The sequence below is a fragment of the Rattus rattus genome, chromosome 15 (genome assembly GCF_011064425.1).
Source record: "Rattus rattus isolate New Zealand chromosome 15, Rrattus_CSIRO_v1, whole genome shotgun sequence".
Taxonomy (NCBI): Eukaryota; Metazoa; Chordata; class Mammalia; order Rodentia; family Muridae; genus Rattus; species Rattus rattus.
The window spans coordinates 19,988,418-20,010,355 of NC_046168.1; the positions used below are offsets into that span (position 1 = coordinate 19,988,418).

General features: G+C 46.9%; 1 protein-coding gene across 3 annotated transcripts in view; it reads right to left on the reverse strand.

Annotated features, from left to right (window-relative positions):
• Mapre2 (microtubule associated protein RP/EB family member 2) overlaps positions 1-21,938 on the reverse strand; it is a 142,031-nt gene that overhangs the window by 54,357 nt on the left and 65,736 nt on the right. For all 3 annotated transcript variants that reach the window (XM_032886068.1, XM_032886067.1, XM_032886066.1), the window contains one exon: positions 12,412-12,539. In XM_032886068.1, the coding sequence (XP_032741959.1) occupies positions 12,412-12,532 (121 nt within the window). In that variant the 5' untranslated portion in view covers positions 12,533-12,539. The remainder of the gene's footprint in view (positions 1-12,411; positions 12,540-21,938) is intronic.

Below are 21,938 nucleotides of genomic sequence, written 5' to 3' on the forward strand. Positions count from 1 at the left end.
TGACTAAAGAGGAAAGTGATACTTCAAAACATGGGGCTCTGTTTCCAGCAGTCAGCAGAAACCTCTACCCATATACACAGACAGACAGGAAGACAAGAGGCAGGCAGATAGAGACAAGACACACAGACAGACAGACAGACACACACACACAGACACCACATACACCATGCATGCTTTAAGAGTTCAATTGTGAAGCTGAGGAGAGTCTTTGTCAGTAAGTGCCAATCACAAGGCCCAGAGTTTATCCCCTAGGACCCATGTAAAAACCATGCTCCGGTGACACGAGATGACTGCATTCCCAGTGCTGGGGCGGCAGTAGGAGCAAATCCCTGGAACTCACTGACCAGCTAGCCCAGCTGAACTGGTGAGTTCCCATCCTAGTGAGAGAGACCCCCCCCCCCCGCCAGCTCAAAAAGGAAAAGTGGGAAAAGTGGATGAAGCTCATTGGCCAGCCAGTCTAGCCAATCAGTGAGCTCCAGGTTCAGTAGGAGACCCTGCATCAAAAAACACCATCAGGAACAAATAGAAAGACATCCAATGCTGACCTCTGACCTGTGCACGCACAAACACAGTAACGTGCATCCCTGGGTATGCATGCACGCACACACGCATGCTTTCACACAAACGTATACATACGTGCCCACACACTCCCCCCCCCCCCAGAGACCTGCAGAGCATCACTCGCGGATAGCCTGGCTGTAGGGATTCTGATGATGTGGGACAATCAGTGGACGCTCTGAGTAGATAAAAGTGCTGCTGTCACGGGAGACAGAACATTTCTTCTCTCTTCCAAATGGAAGTTTTGGGGCAGTAGAAATGAAACTCCAAAGAGACCTTGGCTGAGATGTAGGATGGACTCTTTATTAAAAGGTAAACTTTGGGGAGACACAGAGAATGTACGACAGCCGAGGCTTACGATATGAACAAGGACTGCTGTTTACATGTTACTTGGAGAAGCAGCTTTCTCAGAAACTCGCCATTAAGATGGTGGATTGAAAGTCAGCACATCTGTGTCAGGCACACTAACCCCAGCATTACGGTCACCAGTCTGTAGTGGTTTACCCACCCACCACAGCTGAAGAGTAAGACTGTTGGCTGGAAACATTAGCTGAGTTTCCACCTAAGGACTAAGCCAGTCCTGGGTACTTTAAGTTTCACGCCCAGTTCCCAACGTGTGACTTCTGTTCAGGCAACACGCTCATCAAGATTTACTAAACCTATCCGGCCTCACACAGTGACACTTGGCTCCCACAGCAGAGTCCAGAAAGTGTGTGTGTGTGTGTGTGTGTGTGTGTGTGTGTGTGTGTGTGTGTGTGTGGTGAGTACAAAATGTCACCGGCTTCCACAGAGCTCAGTGTTGTCAGTGTTGAAACTGGAAGCAGAGGTCTGAGTCTGAGACCACAGCTAAAGTTAGAATTTATCATTCCAGGCCGGGCAGGGGGTGGGGAGACCTTAACACAAGTCTCTATCACAAATAAAAACAAGTTAGGAAGGTATAAACAAAACCTACTGGAGAGAGATTTGGGTTTCTTGCTGGATTAAGGAAGAAAGAAGGTTCTGGAAGGCTCTGCCATCACGGCTCTGTCTTCCCACCTGAATCTGGAAGGGTCTCTACACACTTGTTTCTAATGTCATCTCTAAGCTTTCACAGAGAAAGCTTTGTTCTGTCTACCTGCCCGTTCTGGTTTGTTAAGACAGGCTGACATAAGGTAAGTTGGCCTTACAGGCAGGAATCTGGAAAGAGTGTCCATGTGTAACTTTTGTGATGTGGTCACCTCTGAACAAATGCCCATCTGTAGGTGGCACATGGGGATGCCCCTCTGCTTATTGGTGAATGAAAAACCAATAAACTTCTGGGTATGGTGGCTTATACCTTTAATCACAGCACTTGGAGGCAGAGGCATGTGGATTTCTGTGAGTTCGAGGCCAGCCTGGTCTACACAGTGAAGTTTCAGGATAGCCAGAGTTCTACAGTGAGTCCCCTAAAACATTCTTCCCTAGGAAAATGATCTCATTTTAAGGGGCAAGTAACTGAGGTTTGAAAGGCCGGAGAAACACTGAAATACAGAATTCGGAAAAACAGAGAAAATAGGACAGACAGCCCTGCAAACCCACAAAGCAACAACAAGTACAAAATAAACGCAGGGACACAGATGTGCTAAGCGAGTCAGGGGAGAAGTCTACAGAGAAACTGGCTGTCGTCCCACAGACAGGGTCAAGTCTAACTCAGCATCATGTTTCGGTCTTCAAGGGTCTTTGCTGAGGGTGGTCAGGAAGCAAGGAGAAAAGGGGGCACGCGGGAGCCCTCAAAGTGGAACTCAGAATACATGCAAGATGGGAGTGATGTGAACAGACCAGCACAAGCCTGAGGCTCACTCCCACAAAACATTCCTTTGCTGACAGAGGTTCCTGTCCCTGTCCCTGGGGTTAGGTGCCTTGTCATCTCTCTTCAGATGGAAACCTTTGCCCTCCTCTCTCAGGTCACAGCTCCTCACTCTTGCCGTTCACCCAAGTCAGGCCCATGAGCTGTCACACACACATCAACAGCATCCTTAACAGGCACTTCCTGCAGAAGGATGCACCTTCCCCCACAGCTCCTGTGCGGGGCCTAAAGGCTCAGGGTTCAGCAGACCCAGCTTGGCACGGAAGAAGGTCACCAGCGCCACAGAGGACGGAGAGTAGTGACCACAGAGCCTCGGTGCACTCCGTGCCACCTAACAGAAAGCTGTTGTATAATAAACTGATTTATCGACACATCCCAGGTTTGTCCCAGGACATTTTGTTATCTAAGCACAAATTCAGTAATTGAAGGAACTCAAATCAGCAGGGAGACCTCCCAGCATTTATTTTAGGGATTTAGTCAGACGGGCAAAGCATAGAGGATAGAAGAGTTAAAGAGGGAGAGGGGTTAGGGAAGAGAGAGAAATTGTTTTTTTTTTGTTTTTTTTTTTTAATAGTGGTCTAACATTGTATTTAATGTTGACATGTGTACTTTCTCTAAAACTTGGCTCCTTTATTTTTTTTTAAAGTTCTTCTGTGAATTGCCACAAATGTCCTTCGGAAGACATAGGAATAAAGACCAATCTTCCTGACCGTGACTGAAGAGAAACTTCAGGAAACTATGCTGAAGCTAATATCAGGGCTATGCTTCTCACGGTCACAGCACGTGCATAAAAACAGACTGTGTTAAAATCCAGGGAAGAACCACACCCCTGGGAAGGAGGCGACAGAGAGAGAGGTGACATGGTGTCTGTCACACTGACATCATAGTTTCAGGGTGGAAAGAAACTCCAGCCTGCAGAGTGATGGTTATCTTAAGCCGTTCTCCTCTTCCCTGGTATGCAATTCTATCTGGTACCTCTTTTCTTCTTCCTATGTCACTTATGAAAAACTATAAATTAAAAATGTAACTCGTAGGAAATGGCGAGGAAACATCTGAAGAGCTGCCAGTCGTGGACATGCCTGACTTGATCACTGCAGACGCTGAAGCTGACTGGAGAGTCAGACGTCACCAGGCGTGCCCTGCTCATCAGTGCTGAGAACTGTCTGACACAAGAAAGGCCGGGTACCTCACGCTGGCCAGGGATCGCCCCCTCCCTCTGCTTTGTCTGTGGATAAGCTGACAGGACAGACGAGAGCTCTGCATAGAAATGTGTCAGAGAGACTGCAAGCCAAGGTCAGGTCCTGGCTGGGGTTGATCTGTGTTGCTTTTGCTGGGACCCCAGATGCTAGCCATGCTCAGCTTGTACTGAGTCCACTCCTGCTGACTCGAGGAGTAAAGAGGACGGGGCAGGGCCTCAGAAGACAGACATGGTCCTTGGTGTCCACCTTTCCTCAGCTTTTCCACATTAGGAGGCCCCTTCTCAACATGTGAGCTCTACTTCATAGTAGCCATCAGCCCTTTACCAACTCCTCATGGCCACCTGGCCAAGGACCTAAACAAGATGAAGACCAACCTTTCTTTTCCTTGAATACGGTGCTCACTCCCTGAAACGATACTGTACGTGTTGCCTCAAGCCCTAATACACACCACACACATCTGATGTGCACGCTTCACAGGCAGGACACCAGACTGGCTCCCTGCTCCAACTTTCTATCCTAAAAGTCTCTTCGTAACACTTGAGACACAGACAGCTTCTTTTCCTTCACAGCTTAGTCTATGGTCACCTTTCGCAGACGCTTTTTCTGTTCTTCATGTGGGACTCTCACTGGACGGCCTAAGGAAGCCCAGGGGCAGACGGACGTGCAGTCTGCTTAGTTGTTCTGCCTCTTTAAGACCGATGCTATCATTTGGACCTTGACTGACCCTGAAAGACCCGCAGGTTAAAGGCACAGTCTCCAGGGTGATGCTACTGGGAGGTGGCAGAAATTTGATGAGTGGGTCCTTGTGGGAGGTTCTTTGGTCACCAGGGACAAAACTCTGATGAGATTTGGGGATCCTGGGCCTCTCTTCCTCCTCTCTTTTGCTTCCGGGCCATGAGCTGGATGTACCTGCTCCTTCACCTACTGAATCTATGATATGTTAGCTTTCCCAGGCCCTCGGAGATGAGCCAATCAGATAAACACTGGAACCATCAAAACCGTGAGCTAGAATAAACCTTTAAAAAATGGGTTGAGCTCATAGGTAGCAATGAATATCCTAGTAAGAGCACCAGTGGAAGGGGAAGTCCTGGGTCCTGCTAAGACTGAACCCCCAGTGAACGTGATTGTTGGGGTGAAGGCGGTAATGGGTGGAGGATGGGGAGGGGAACACCAATATAGAAGCAGAGGGGGAGGGGTTAGGGGGATGTTGGCCCGGAAACCGGGAAGGGGAATAACAATCGAAATGTAAATAAGAAATACTCAAGTTAATAAAGATTAAAAAAAAAAGTGGGTTGATTATCTCAGGTATTCTGTTATAGCGATGGGAGGCTGATGAACATAACTGGGAATGATGTCATTATTCTAGTGTGCTAGCAATGGCTGGCATCTCTGGACTCTGAATATAGAAATGGCTTCGATCCTGCAGCCAGGGTGGAATTAGTTAAAAAAAAAAGGAAATTAAATGGTAAAAATGAGTGGTAAAATAGTAATTCTCTTAAAATGCTGAAACAACAGGTTCTCTTATACACAACTGAAAACACATCAACCTTTTAAGAAGGTGCCCGAGAAGTTTGAGGGAGTGCTAGGACAGCCACTCAAAACGGGCGCACTGGATGAGACCAAACATAAAGGAACAGGCAGGCGCCAGCGAATAAGTCCTTTGGTACGTGTGAATGTTCATGTGTGCGTATGTGTGTGCAAACACACATGTGTGATTCTGTGTATGAATGCACATGTATGAGTGTATATGTGCAGATGTGCCCATGTACATGTGTATGCACTACGTGGGTGGATGCGGTATGTGATGTGTATATTTATGTGTGTGAATGTGCATGTGTGCACATGTGTATACATGCAGTGTGTGCATGTATTTATGTATGTAAATATGCATTATGCACACATGTATCTGTGTGAGTCCAGAGTATACATATGTATATGTGTGTGTACAGGGACCACGCTTGCAACAAAATTATTCTAGATATTCTGTTTTCCTCAGTGGCATAAAATGGTTAAAACGAGAACATGAGATCCTCTTGGGAATAACTTGCCTAAGTGAGGCCAACATGAGGAAAGGCAGACTATTTCAGATATGAAATATGAAAATGAGTTTTACATCCAAGGGGCAGAATGAGATCTGTGACTTCTGCCATGCACAGGATGGGTAAGCACACACTCCTGAGACGCTCTGGTTCCTCTTCTGGGAAACATCAGAGGGGTCTCCAGTTCTTAGGTCTTCACTCAGAAAAATACAGAGGTGCTTAAGTCACAGTAAACTCATTTGTAAAGAGAAATGACTGAGTGAGGTCTCCCTCAAATATACATTCTTCCTGTAAGTCTTTAGAGGTTTTAAACTGACAGAAAAGGAAAAAGAAAAAAATGGAAACAAGAATTCAAGATAATGTTTTATAAGGAGCATATTTGTCACATCACATAAATGACATCTTGAGAAAAAAATCCAAAATAACATTCGGTATATTGGAACTCACTTTTCTCTTGTAAGGATACTGGTTTTTATAGACCCAGTGAATGATTTCGAAATAGGCAATGTCTTTATGTGCTTCAGAGGCAAGGATTGTAGGCCAGGCTTGGTGGTGCATACCTATAATTTCAGCATGTAGGAGGCAGGGAGAGAATTCAAAATTCAAGACCAACCTGGTGTACTGAGATTATGTCTAAATAAAACACCATCACCAATAACAAGTACAAGCCCTAACCAACCAACCAACTGACCAACCATCCGACCAACCAACCGACCAACCGACCAACCAACCAACCATCCAACCATCCAACCAACCAACCAACCGACCAATCAACCGACCAACCATCCAACTGATCAACCAAAATATCCAAAACCCAAACCAAAGACAAGATACACATAGTATTTTAGGCCACGTGTGGTCTCCTATGCCAATGATAGAAGAATCTGGGAGATTACCAAATCTTAACCACTAGTTTACCAGGGACACACTTGGGAAGATGAGGCAGGAGGATTGAAAGTTGGAGACCAGCCTAAGCTAAATAGGGAGATGATCTCAAATAAAACCCAACCAAGTAAAAGCAAGCAAAAAAAAAAAAAACAAAACAAAACAAAAAAACAAAAAAAAGCAAAAAAAAACAAAAAAAAAAAAACCAAAAAACAAAACAAACCAAGTAAAATCAGAGATGAAGTCAGAAGGGAGGGCTCTAAGGTCGCCACACTTATGACCTCAACAAGTCTTAAACCCACAGGTACGTCAAGGCTTCCATACCCCTTAAGAGGCCAACTACACACTGCAGTCACAGCCTCAGGCCCAAAAGTCAATGGAGTTTATGGCAGGGCTCCCATTAGCTCCAGAGTCCACACGAACACATTTCTCCTCTCTAAGCACACACATTCAGGATGGTGGCTTAGGGACAGGTAGAGCCCAGCATGGACACGGGACGTTGCGAACCTATAAGACCTTCAACCATAACTGTGAAGCTTATATTTCTACCACACATGGTCCCCACGTAACAGAAAATAAAAATCAAAATATAGGGTATAACTGAGGATATTGCTTTCTATAAATTCCTCTAATTATTTTTGCAATCTATTAAGAATTCACAACTTACTGGTTTACGTTTCTAATAATGTCGTCAATTTTTGTTTACTCCTGTTAGTTATGAGACATTTTCAAGTTTAACATGGATGTGTATCCTTCGATTTGTCATTAATATGTATATACACACACCACACACGCACACACAGGTGGAGCTTTCAATGAAATATATACAGTATATATTTCAGGGCATCCATCTTCCAGCTGTTGGGCTTCGATTTATCTTCATCAATGGTGCTTATCACCATGATGAAGGGAAGCAGCTGAGAACGGGATGCAGGAATGGACGGCAGAGTCAACAGTCCTTGGCACCTACCCGGCTTTCTGAAACCTAGGTGTGCTAGTCTTGCTCCTCCAAAGAAGTTAGGTTCCCTGAGATATCTCACACACGCCCAGTGGCCTCGAACCAATGTTCACACAGCCCCGCACTTCATGAATCCGAGTGTGATGAAGCATGCTTCTGAAGGCAGGGGCACAGGCTACCCTGGCTTGGGGAGGCTGTCCACTGAAGAAACTCAGCACCCTATGCAGGCTCCTACACCCTGGGCAGCCCCGCCCGACTCTAGGAGGAGGACACTTTCTGGGGTGTTCCTTGAATAGCTGCCACTCTGTCACTCAGGAGCACCCTGCCACACCCATGCATCTGAGTGTCTCTTCGCTTACTCCCTTTGTCCCACCTTCCTTTAGTTAGCATAGCATTCTCCTTTGCACGAGGCCATCTCTCTTCAGAGGCACTTCCTGCTGTGGTCTCCTCTTTTATGGACAGGGCTTCAAGGACGATAATCTTGCCCTATTTATCTCAGGCCTCAAAATGTATCTGCAGAGTAAAGCTCTGTTCATGGTCAGAACAGCGTGCACAGCAGGGAGAGCGGGTGGACATGTGTGTCCAGGACCAACCATCCCAATGTGCAAAAAAAAAAAAAAAATAAAAATAAAAAATTCCTAGTAAAACTCTGGTAAGTCAAGGTGAATGCATACTGATGTTTGGCATTTCAAAGGCAGGTGCACACACACACACACACACACACACACACGCGCGAACTTTAGGACAAAACACCAAACCAAACCCTTCCAATCCCACCGATTCATGTTTATCTTCAATAACAAAAGTATCAAGATAATGGAAATATACAAATTATAAGGGAAGAAGAAAAAAAAAACACTTATATTCTATACTCTCTTCTCAAGAAAATAAGCTGTATTGAGCCAGTGAATTGGTGGGGACTTCAATGTGTTACCCACTCCAGCAAGCCACCCTCCAGCTGGACCAGGCCTCGACATGGCCCACGTATGTCACTTGCTATCTGTCTTTCTCTAACTATTTGGTATGCTGAAACCAAGTAAATAGATTTTGAAATTAGCTGGTCAAATAAAATTAAGAAGCAAAGAAAAAAAACAAAAAAACAAAAAAACCCCACCCAGCCTAGACAAGATCTCTGCAGAACGCCGCGAAGCACAGATAGTATTCCATTCGTGTACTATGACCTAACCGCAGTCCCATTATGAAATGGCTCCGTTTCTTACAGAGGACAATAAACCTCTGATTTTATAAAGCTAAGGGAACTGCTGGGCCTGCTGACACTGAGGGATAGCCTTACTTGGTTTCAGTAAGAGAGTCAGTCAGATCAGCCCTACTAAATTTAGCCTGTGAGCTGACTTCATCCCTAACCTGTCTTCTCTGCTGACACAAGAGAGTAGGCACAGGGGACACAGTGCTAGCCTGGAACCAACCTATTTAACAAGCACAGATCTGCAGCCAAAAATGGTCACAAAGAACTTGCGACCATCACAGGGATGATGGCCACCAGGGTAAAGCAGAGAGGGCCTGTCCTTCAGGCTCCACGCTCGAGGGCCACACCTCTGCAGAGCCCCGAATGCATTCTATAAATTGTATTCCCTTCCATTGTTCATATCTCGAGAGGTAGATGTAACTACAATTTCATCAGCCAAATTCAAAAAGCATCCAGAATAAGAAAATACCAGGAACTTGATCCAACACAAAGCTTGAACCAATCTGGAGAAACACATATTGAATGTGAATCAAACCCTGATTATTTTTTTTTCTACCTTAAAAAAAAAAAAAAGTCAATCAAGAAAAATATTTTAAAATTTCAAAAATGCTTTCATTTAAATGACATTTTATTTAAATAGTCAGATGCTGAGGAAAATAAGGGAGCCTTCCACCAGCCACAGTGCCAGTATGGGCTGTGATGATATTGGCTGAGGTCCCGTCAGTGTGGAAGGCCTGCTGGTATCTGCTGTCAGTGCTTCCTGTCCGGGACCGAGTGGGAAACAGAGGGAGAGGATGCACAGACTGCAGGAAAAGCCAGCTGAGAAAGCTGGCTTCTCAGTCACTCAGCCTAGGGGTGGAGAGCCACACATAGCAAGGGGAGCGGGAATGGGGTGCAGAAAGAAGGCTGGGGGCGGCAGGGGGCTGAAGGGTGAGGGGGAGATAATATCTTCTGCCTCAGGTCAAACTCCTTCCTGTTCCTTTCCCTGCTCCTTTCCACCCCTTTGACAGTTGCCCCAAGCCAAGGAAGCCGCTTTTAGAAACATTCAGCACTACACTGCCCTTTCTCCATCTCCACCACCGTGGAAACAGGTACTAAAGTGGCTTGAACAAAACAGAGGCCACCATCCGCTGCCCACTCCCCTGTACATAACACAAAGCGACAGGAAGCATTTCTAAGCTGGACCAGTGTGGTGGGGCACATGGCTCAACCTCCCATTCCACACGAGGAACTCAACAGGACTTCAAAGTGGACTTAGGCAACCCGCAATACAGAATGGATACGGCCCTGTGCTCTCCTTGAAACAGACTGCTCCTCTGAGAAATAAATGCAGCCCAAATATGCATACAGATCCATGACCCAGATCTAACGTTCAAAGAAAGTGGTCATAAAGTAACGTTCTTGGGATAAAAATAACGAGAAGTGAGTACTTTTCATTATTTCTCAATGTAATACAAGGTATTTCCACAGGACCTATTTACTTATTTACTTATTATGACGCTGGGTTTTGAATCCAGAGCCCTGTATAGAGGAGACGAGTGTTCTACCACTGAGCTACGGCCAACCCGGCCCACAACTTCTACTTTAAAGAGCATTTGAAAGTGTTTATGTGGAAGGAAGCGATGTCAGATAGAGGCAAAATGTTCCGAGCAAGTCCAGCACCACAGCTATATTCAGTATTTCTCACAAACTGAAAAAAGCTGAGGTTCATTTTTTTCACCTTGCCTTATATTTTAAAAAGAAAATTACTAAAACTTCATTATGAAGAGCTTCCAAATTACTGTATCTCCCTTTCCCTCTCTGTCACTCTCTCTGTCTCTGTCTCTCTGTCACTCTCTCCGTCTCTGTCTCTGTCTCTGTCTCTCCCCTCTCCGTCTCTCTCCCTCCCCCTTCCTTCCCCTCTCTCTCTCTCTCTCTCTCTCTCTCTCTCTCTCTCTCTCTCTCTCTCTCTCTCCTTTCTCTCTCCAAAAGTAAGCAGGCCCAAAGTCTATGTGTCTCAATGAACTCCTGCACAGTTGGCATTCCATACATTCTAATTGCTGTTTGTTTTAACAGTGGCTCTGAGGGAGAGCTGCTAGCTGGGACTGAAAAGAGAGAGAAATGCTACAGTGGGGAGAAAGGCAGACGGAGAACCACCAGGTGTGGAGTGTAGGTCTTTACGGGGTAGAGTGTTAGGGAAGAACAGTCTGCAGTGTGCAGGTGACCTGCGTGTACCTTCCCGGAGCACGCCACTAAAAGCTGATACCACAGGACAAGCTGTACGGAGCCAAAACAAACACCCGAGATGTATTATACTCTGGGCATTCTTAAGCATGAGGACAAATGGCTTAGGTCAACCGTATTTGGATTTGTTCTCATCTAGTGGCACAGTCCTACCTGCCTTCAATGTCTTCTAGGATGAGAACAGAGAAATGAATTCATAAATAAGTAAATATTAAAACCGCTTCCTCCTGCCAAATGCTACTGCTGAAGACAAAATTAAACGAAGAGCATGCGAATGGTGCCGCATGGGCTTGGGACGCCTGAACTGCACCGTGAGTGTCTGAGGTTTCTCAGAAGTGCACCACGGCAAGTGGCAGACTGCTGGGAGACCCATCCAGGATTGCAATGGAGCACAGGTGCCTAGGCCGCAGGCCCAGGGGTACTGACTGAGGTACTGACCGAGAGCGCAAGAATGTGTGTGCTCTTTCGGCAGCTCCCCGGAGGTCAGACGTGCTCTGCTGCAGTTTCCATTTTGAGAACCGATGCCTGTCTTTCCACAACACGGATTCATACTTGTTTTCCAGTCAGAGTGCTAAAGGCAGATTATCACACTGAAACTTTGTTTTTGAAACTGTACCTTTTTTTTTTCAAAGAGGTTTAACTCAGTATGTATTCTCTAACAAACTCCTCGGTATCAGGCATACTGGGCATTAGATAAAAAGTAAACTACAGGCCTGGTCTTAAGAACTCCTGGCACCTCCTCAGATCATACACATGACGGGACTTATCCTGGATGGTGGGTGGTCAGGGTTTGGGGAAAACCACAGAGCTTGGGGAAGTCTTCTCAGAGTGGACAGTAGATGAGGCAGTTTAAACTGTGAAGACGACACTACTGACTAAAACTGTGTGGGAATGTGTCTGCAGAGAACCAAGAGCGGCTTGTGGAGCAGTGGGTAGGGTGGATCTGAGAAGGGCAATATGGAGGAAGCCCCAAAGGTTCAAGGTCCATTATGGGTGGCGTCAACTGCTTGGTGCTCCAGACACGTGCTCCGCCCTGGAGGTGTCCCTCAGCGCTTCTGATTTTGGAACAATGTCCTACTTGGTTACCCAGCTGGCCTTGAGCTGGTCATGTGGTCCAGGCAGGCCCTGTGTTTATGATACACTGGTCTTGACCTCCTGAGCGGCTGGGATAGGACCCTGAGCCACCAGGCCAAGCTCTAGTGTTTGTCACCATCTGTATGGTGACAATAGGACGATGGTGGAGCAGAGGCCAGGAGCCAGCACCACAGAGGGGTGTGGCAGACAGTAAGCCAGAGGCGGTTCACACACTCATCTGGATGGCTGTGTGCTCTTAGATGTTCTCACACCCCCTCCCCCCTGTGCTCTTCACTCCCAGCCAAGTTTCCCCTTTTAATTATGTAGCTATACTTACATACATGTCTGTGTCTTACCCCCAAATATGTCATGTGTGGCTCATAAAAATCACATTCAATCGCCAGCAGACACATCATGTAAGTACTAAAAGGATAATGTCTTACCTGAACAGAGCTGTTCCACTTTTGTGTAGTTTAGAGACACGATGTCATTAACCCATGCGATGATGTCATGCCGGCTCATAGTCTCCTGGGTTATCGAGGTAGAATACACATTGACTGCCATTCCCCAACTAGGATAAAACAGAAGAAAACAAGTTTACTCACAAGGAAACAATCAGCTTACGACGGTCAGAGATGCTTAATCAAGGAGGGCATCGTTGGTGGAGATTACGACAGAGCTTCTTAGACGTGCGTCCTGACCCCTACGGGCGGTGGGGTGGCACAGGGAGGTGGTGAAAAATCAGGCATCAATAAACGGTTTTTGATTGTGCAACAGCCAACAATTAGTTCATAATCAGATGTGCAATGAGTCCAAAGTGTTCCTGGCAGTGCTTGTCCACACTGCGTTAGGAGACGTCATTCACTGCAGCCTTTACTGTGAATGATACAAAATGCACTTCTGCCCGAGTGCCGTGACACCTGGCAATGCCAAGATCACTGCCTGAGCGCCCTGGCTCTGGTCCTGAGGCTACTACTGTGTTTCGTTAAGGGCACTTATTTTTGATGTACATACGAAGGTTTCTGCTCTTACAGGAACAAGCTGGCTTGATTGCTGAAAACAAGGCTTTTAATATTTTCCTGATGTTGGTCCTTAGCACCTAAGTATTAAAACAATGTATCTTTGGACTACATTGTACTCAAACAGGCACATCCATCTCATTAACTGTAAATTTCCTTTATTTTGTGACAGGGTTCTCTGTGTAACAGCCCTGTCTGTGCTGGAACTCCGTTTAAGATCAGGCTCAAACTCACAGAAATCCACCTTCCTACTTCTGCCTGCCACACCTGGCTTGTCTTTTCTGAGACGGGGTCGCTCTATCTCTGGCTGGCCCAGGACTCAGTGAACCACCTCTATTTCCCACTGCTAAGGTCACTGCTGGGAGTCACTGTGCCTAGCTTCACGGTAAGATCACACGTGTATTCATGGACTGTTTTAAAGTTCTTTATGGTTCACTGCCATAAATGTTTGATTTGTGTACCTACTTGGCTTACCCACCAGGCTGAGCTCAGGCAAGCATTCGTGGGTGGAAAGCGGTTTGGGGTGGGACGTTTCACCAGCTCTAGAGTGCAGCAGGCCCCACTCTGTCGAAGCCATTTGCTGCTGACCCTGATCCCCAGTCCCTTCTAACTGCCTGTTTGGATCACATTTCATGCAGTTCTGCTGGGGGGCCACTACATGTCTCCCCTATCTAGGCTCTTCAGGCTCTGAGAGTCTTAATTTGTAATAGGATTTAGTCTCACTTTTGACCTCAAGTCTATGTGGGACGTTAAGTTACCAGGCTCACAGCACCGTGCACCATGACAATCTTGTTTCTTTTCAAATCTATTTATTTTTAAGTGTGTGTGTGTGTGTGTGTGTACTGCTCACGGAGGGAAGATGAGGATGCTGGATCACGTGGAACAGGAATTACAGGTGCTTGTGAGTGTCTCAGTGTGGGTGCTGGGAACTCTGAGAGAGCATCTAGTGCTCCTAACCACTGAGCAATCCCTCCAGCCGGGAGACCTTCCACTTTACACATTACCTCACGGAACCTTTACTACAAGTACTCAAAATGCCAGTGTCTCAGAGGCTGCCCCTTCTAACAGCTGTGTGTTAGTAAAGGACTCTTTGCAACATTTAAACACGGTTAGAAGCTTTGCAATTTTATGAATTTCACAGAATGTTTATATGCATATAGAATGATAGACATATATTAAGTTTTATTGGAGCAACAGTCAAATATACGCAAAAAAGAGATGAACCAGAATAACAAACTACTCATGTCCACTTCTCGGTTTTAGCGACAATCGACTCGACCAAGCTTGTTTTAATTACAGCCCCATAACTCCCCCCTGCTAATCCCATTTCTGGCCCCACAGCCCATATTATTTTAGAGTAAACGCCAAGTATTGAGTCATTTCGGATATAGATGAAGACACCAGAAAACATTAATTAAGCAACAAAGCCGACAGCCCCCCTACACTGAAATGACCATGATTTCTTCATATGGCAGGTGCCAGGATGGCCGGGCATCGTCTTAGCCTGCATGGGAACTTCTGCTTCCTGAGTGGACCCGCTCCCTCCCTACACTGCAGACTTGTCTCCTATTCCGGTCTATCATGGAGACTGTGTAACTGCTCCTGAAAGGAAGACTCTTTCTGGTGGTTTACAAATCTGGATGCGTCCAGTCCATCACTCTGGGTGTGGTTTGATGCTGACTTGGTCTTTGCTTTCCTGTTCCCTCCAACTTACTCTGCAGGCTTTGTCTGGTTCAGGCCCTAATCTGGGGAGTGAGGTGAAAGAGTCTTTCGTGTAGTGACTAAGCTTTCACTGGAAACCAGGGAATGTCTGGCTCCTTCCGCCACACTGTTAAACACTGCCTAGATCCAGGAACTTCTAAATGATTGTCTGTAGGCCCTTCTTAATGTATCATGTCTGATGATCCTATGGAGAGAATTCCTTCTGAGGGAGCCTGAGGTCGGATGGTGGGCACAGTACAGAGCAAGTCCCGATTGCTTCTTCACACTTTCCCCATGACGGGTGTGTCCTGAATATTCTGTAGCCAACAGGACTTTTGCTTCCATTCTGTGAAGTAGATCCACGAGGTACAGTGCTTTAGCAAACTTGATATGCCTTAGTCCATTATCAATTTATCTCGATTGATAAGAGGCATGTCTGAGTGTCTGTGTGCTTCTTTGGTCTGGCCTTTCGGTTCTTTTGATTAAAGTCTTGTTTTCTGGTATGACAAGATGTTCCAGGCTCAACTAGTAACTGTCTGACCTAAAGCCCGTCATTTCTCCAAGGGCCCCTGACTCCCTTCTATAACAGACAGTATTGGATGATACAGAAGAAGCAAATGTTTTAAACATAACTAGATAAATACCGAAATCTAAAGCTTTTAGGCTCTATAGGAGAGGTCTATGTATTTACTGGACAATTACTAAACTCAGAGTCGTTTGTTTCGCTTAAGGCGACACCGATCTGCTTCCTGCTTCAAGGTAGTAAACGAGGAGTTTATAAACGTGAGAAAAACACCCACGCACCCTCCAATTGGTGGCTCTCACATTCCTAAGGCTGCAAGCCTTTAATACAGTCCCCCATGTTGTGCTGACCCACAGCCATAACATGGGTTCACTGCTGCACCATGACTGTAACTTGGCGATAGTTATGAACTTTAATGTAAATATCTCATATGCAAGATATCTGGTACACAACCCCTCCCCCAAGGCGGTCACGCACCACAGGTTGAGAACCACTGCTCTAAATTCTCCTTCCCTTGAACCCCAGGTATATGACCATGAATGTGACTTTTCTACACTTTTGTTAAAGCTTCTATTGCTTTTCAGTCAACAGCTCTCCCTGTTTTAATTCAGAGGATGTTTTACTAAGTGAAAGCATTTACTTTTACAATGTAGTCACCTTTCGCCACCTTTATGAATTCTATAAAGCCTTAGTCAGGATAAATAATTAAAAACTTGAAGTATTTTGGGCTGCGTGACAGGATTCCTATAGACCGACATAACTTCTGCAGCTGACGCACTTTCCTAATGATTTTTTCTTGTGGTAATAAAGAGCCTTCACATTTCCCAGCAGTGGACAGGCAGAAGGGGAACCATCAAGTGCCAGGTGGCATCCGACCCAAGGGGACGAAAGTTTTGCTCCAGGCGATTTAAAAACAAAACTAAACAGAGCAGGGAAGATACTAACAGATCTGTGTCTGACGAACGCACCCCGCTGAGTGAAAAATGGTCTGTAGTTACAGAAGATGGTGGTTCAGTGGTTAGGAGCACTGGTTGCTCTTCCAGAGGACCGGGGTTCAGTTCCCAGCGCCCACATGACAACTTACAACTGTCTGTCATTCCAATTCTAGGGGATCCGACACCCTCACACCAAAGCACATAAAATTAAATAAATAAAAAAAATGTTTTGTTTTGTTTTGTTTTGTTTTTTTAAAAAAGAAATACCAAATAGGATGGGAAGATAAGTTTAGAACAAAACAAATAACAAAACCATGAGTGGTTCTCCAGCCCAGCCGTAGAGCACCACTTCCCTCCGGGTTGTAGATGATAATATTCTCCTGAGGACAGCTGTCCTTGTATTCATTCACTCATAAAAGGCACCCTACGTTTTCATAAAGCTCATTAGGACAAGCGGCTAACGACGAAAATGGCAGCAGTGTCGTGCTTCAGACACCTCGCTAGTTATCAGCCCCGCCCTCCGACTGCTACCGTAATAGGTCTCACCGCACCTGCAGCCCTGGCAATGCTGGACGAACGGGAGGGCCCTATGGGAAAACCAGGTAAGTGGACGGCGTGAGGCGGGAAACCCATAGAAAGGCAGGAATGTGCTAGTGCTCACTGCATTCGACACATTTCAACAGGTCTTTGAACCGACAGCGACAGGCTCATCACAAATGTCTCTCTGTGCAGACTGGAGCACTCGTGTACTCTCTACTCTTCTGAACTTCAGAAAGATGCTATTTATTAGCTGCCATACAAAGTACTAGATTTGTGGCCCATGCATATACAGCCATCCAATTAGACAAGATGGATGAAGCAAAGAAGTGCAGACCGATAGGAGCCGGATGTAGGTCGCTCCTGAGAGACACAGCCAGAATACAGCAAACACAGAGGCGAATGCCAGCAGCAAACCACTGAACTGAGAATGGGACCCCGTTGAAGGAATCAGAGAAAGAACTGGAAGAGCTTGAAGGGGCTCGAGACCCCCATATGTACAACAATGCCAAGCCACCAGAGCTTCCAGGGACTAAGCCACTACCTAAAGACTATACATGGACTGACCCTGGACTCTGACCTCATAGGTAGCAATGAATATCCTAGTAAGAGCACCAGTGGAAGGGAAGCCCTGGGTCCTGCTAAGACTGAACCCCCAGTGAACTAGACTGTTGGGGGAGGGCGGCAAGGGGGGAGGATGGTGAGGGAACCCCCCATAAAGAAGGGGAGGGGGGGATTAGGGTGATGTTTGCCCGGAAGCTGGGAAAGGGAATAACATTCGAAATGTAAATAAGAAATACTCAAGTTAATAAAAAAAAAAAAAAAAAGAAGAATTACAAAGTACTAGATTTCATGACACTGTTTTCACACAAGATTAGTTTTTGTTGCTTCTTCTCCTGCGTCTTCACCCCTACTCCCTGCCCTTCCTGTGGCCCTTTCACCCACAGTGGCCTCCTTCCTGTTTTCATGAAAGCAACCTGCTCTGTTGCTTTCGCTGTCTTCTTCAATACTTCCGTTCAACCCTCCCGATAGTCCTCTGTCCGGTTTCATACGCACATGTATGTATGTACTGTACATATGTACACACACACACACACATACACGATTGTAAAGACTGGAAGCTAGGATCTGCACGAGAGAGAACATGACTGTGCAAGTCTGTGTCACCTGGCTTAACGGACAATTTTCCTAATCCATCTGTTTCATTTTTCCCTGCACTCCATCTTTTTTAGGAGCTACATAAAATTCCTGTGTGAGCATTTTCCTTATCCACTCATCCAATGATGGACATCTAGGGTGGTTCCATTTTCTCGCTGCTATGAGTGGAGCAGCAATAAACATGGATGAACGAGTGTCTCTGTGGTAGATGCAGAGTCCTTGGGGCATGTGTCAAGGACCGGCATAGCTGGGTCATTTGAAGTTCAATTTTAATTCTTTGAGAAACCTCCACACTGATTTCCATGTCTGTACTACTTTATACTCCAACCCCTAGTGAGCTCCGCCCTCCAATCATGGCTCAGGCTTGCTGCCGTCCATCCTCCTGTCACGGGCATTCATGGGCATTCCGACGGCAGTCAAGTGGAATCTCCAGGCGGTCTCTCTCTTTCAGTGAGACAGCTCTGTGCGTGCCTGACTTTGTGGTGTCTTTTGTTAACTGCCCACCCATACATGCCAGCTTTCTGAGCTTAGGCCTGACAGCTTTGGCTTGGCATGCCCTTTGTGGAAGTGTCCTTGTAAACATCCAGCAAGCCAGTGTCCATGCCCCTTGCCTGTCCCTCCCCCTCCGTGTGTGTGTGTGTGAGTGTGCGCGTGCGTGCGTGTCTCTCTGTATGTGTGTCTCCCTCTCTTTCTGTGTGTATGCATGTCTCTCTCTCTCCCTCCCTCCTCTCTCTGTATCTGTGTTTCTCCCTCTCTTTCTGTGTGTATGCATCTCAGTGTGTGTGTGTGTGTGTGTGTGTGTGTGTGTGTGTCTGTCTGTCTGTCTGTCTGTCTGTCTGTGTGATTTTACTTCCATACTGACATCATCTTTTCTCTCCCCAGTCCCTTCTACTTTTTTCTACCAACACAAATGTCTTATGCTTCTCTAAATGTTAGCCTCTGATGAGAATTAAACAATCTTAGCCTTTCCACAGATATGTTCTGAGATTCTAAGGTTTCATTACAATTTCTTGCATCTTAACTGATATGGAATTTTAAAGGTGCGAGAGAGCTCCTGCCTCGCAGAAGTGCTGCGTGCTTAGCACACTCAGATGCACACTCTGCGTGCATCACCTCAGAGATAAAGTCATTTCCCGCTGCTCCTGGGAGGAAAGCAGGGCAGGCCTCTGAGTGCTTCCTCACACACGAGAGTCCTGAAGGATCTCTGCACCAGTTCACCAGCAGACACACTCCAGGCCTGCTTCACAGGACACAGAGCACTCCGATGACGACAGAGAGAACAATGATCTTAAAAATCGATATTGTTTATTATTTTATGTGTGTGTGTTTTTCCTGGATGTATGTATGTGTGCCGTGTGCATGCCTGATGCCCTTGAAGGTCAGGAGAGAGCACTCGAGTCCTTGGAACTGGAGCAGGAATGGCTTGGATCCCCTCGCTGGGCTGCCTCGTCTGGCCTCAGAGGGAAAGGATGTGCCTAGCCCTGCAGAGACAGGATGTGCCAGGGTAGGGAGATCCCCTCCTGGGGTGGGGCATCCACCTTCTCACAGGAGAAAGGAGGGGGAACGGAGGGAGGGACTGTGGTGATTGGGATGTAAGCGAATTAATTAATTAACTGAACAGAAAAGAAAATATTGCCAAAAAAAAAAATGGCTGTGAACCACCATGTGGATGCTGGGAACTGAATCCAGACCCGAATGCTCCAAACTGCTGAGTCATCGCTTCAACCCTAAGATACCAGTTTTTTAACTGACTAACTTCTGATGTTTTTATCAGGATAAGTGTCAAACCATGAGAACTGAGGTCACCCTGAATGCCACAGAGCAAAGAACCAGCACAGGCACAGAGCTGAAGCTCAGGTCTGGAACTTCCTCAGGTCTCCTGGATGGAAATGGCAGTCGGTTATCAGGTGGCCTACCATGGGGCCTCTGGACAGAGTGAGCTCACTTTGCCAAACTTACAAAGGTCCACAGAGTGACTTCAAGACCTGGTTAAATTCACTACTGTAAAAAGCAAATAGGGGAGAGTGGGGAATAAACATGAGGACCTGAATCAGATCCCAAAACCCACATAAACAGCCAGGGCCGTGGGGAGGTAGGGACAGGTAGCTCACAGGGGCTACTGGACAGTTAGTGTAGCCTAACAGGTGAGCCCTGGGTCACAGTGAGACACCTTGTTGAAAAAAAAAAAAACAAAAAACAAAGGGGTTGGACATGGTGGCACAGGTCTTTAACCCCAGCACTCAGGAGGCAGAGGCAGGAGGATCTCTGTGGGTCTGAGGCCAGCTTCCTCAGTCTACAGAGCGAATTCCAGGACAGCCGGGGCTACACAGAGAATCCCTGTCTCAAAAAACCAAAACCCAAATTAAACAAACAAACAAAACCACAGAAGTCCCTATCCTCAGAAAGCTGCAATTCCGGCTTCTCTTTGGACAGTAACTTCAGAGCGAGCAGCCCAGCCGGCGTCCTGCTGACGTGCCCTGCTTCTCTTGCATTTGGCGACTGGTGGTGGGCAGGACAGAGACACACAGCAAGTGTATGCTTTACAGCAATTATTGAGCTACACAAAATTAGACATTGATTTTCTGCTCGCTAAAGCAAATGGAATTTTCTGTGAGTCAATGAGGCAAGTTAGCTTGGAGTAAGGTCTGGCAAGCTTCAAACATGGAAAAACCAAAACAGGAATTCTACCGCCTTACCAGTCATGGGTCCTGAAACCCATAATCTGCAGGTTTGCCCAAGAACCAATTTGGCAAGGTTTAAGAATTATTTCAGGGGAAGCATCCTTCAAAAGTAAACAAACATGTAAAGTGTCTGTCAGCATTGTCTGCTAACCCAAATTATTTCTTGGGGGAATCAATCTGTACCTCAGGGTTACCCTACCCAACCCCACCAAATGGACCCCCCCCCCAGCCACAGTCACCATTTTCTCCTCCACATTCTCAGAGTCAACCCTTGCACAGCCCCTCCCCCCCCTCACAGTGGGGTCCTGATAGGTCAGGTGTTCCAGGATCCTACCTCTTGCTTTGGGGTTGTTCATACAAGAACAATTTAAGAAATTAATTTGATCCCTCCTGGCAATGGGCAGAGACATTCTCTGTCTGTGCTGCATGGTGTGGCAACAAACGGGTGTCTGTAGCCCAAATGTGTCACATGATGAAGGGAGGGTCTCTAGGCATGGCAGCCCACAAGTCTGTCTGTCTTCCTCCTCCTGTGGAGGACATCACACCTTGCTGTTGTTGTTCTTAAATCAGTCAGGAGCAGGGCAGATGGTAGTCCTTTCTTTATCCTGGTTTGATGCCTGGCTTGGTGGCCAGGCTGTCTTATACCTAGGACAGATATAAATCCAATCCAATCCAATCCAGGCAGCACAGCATGGGAGGAGAAAAACAAGAGACCTGTGGGCTGCCATGCCACCAGGGACCCGACTTTCAGTGTGTGGCACAGTTGGACCACAGACACCCGTTTGCTGCCACGCCATGTAGCACAGACGGAGAATGTCACCCAGGGGCTCCCAGGCGCCATCACAACGTGCAAGTGCATAAGTGGTCAGATGGGAGAGAAAGAGAAGTGAAGCAGCTTGAACATATGCAGAGAGGCAGAACTGGGGACTCGGTGGTAGAGAGGAGCAGCCTCTTGTGAGTAGTCAGCCTCAACTACGTGGGCTCATGGTGAGGGCCTGGCCTGAGCTGCTGCTGAGGGCCATGCATGAATCCTGGGCTATGTAGTCGCAGGGGTAGGTGGTCAATGTCCCTGGCTGGGGCAGCTGCCCAGAACCACATGGATGCCCAAGGGTTGTGCATAACTGGTCTCACCTCTCACTGGATGCTGCGCTCTGGAAAGCAGGCCCTGTGCCCTACCCAGGCAGCCCAGAGAACCTGGCCCTGGTGACGGGGGTAAGCCAGCCCCCAGGGTGTGAGTCATCTACCGTGGGATGGTGCGGGCTGAGAGGTGATGCCTCCACCCCTCACAACCTCTGGCAGTTGGGAGAGCTGCCCACAGGATCATGAGCTTGGGAGAGCAGGCCCTGCACCTCACCGGGACAGCACAGTAGAGCTGGCCCTGATGGTAAAGGCATGAGTGAGCCAGCCCTGAGGGTG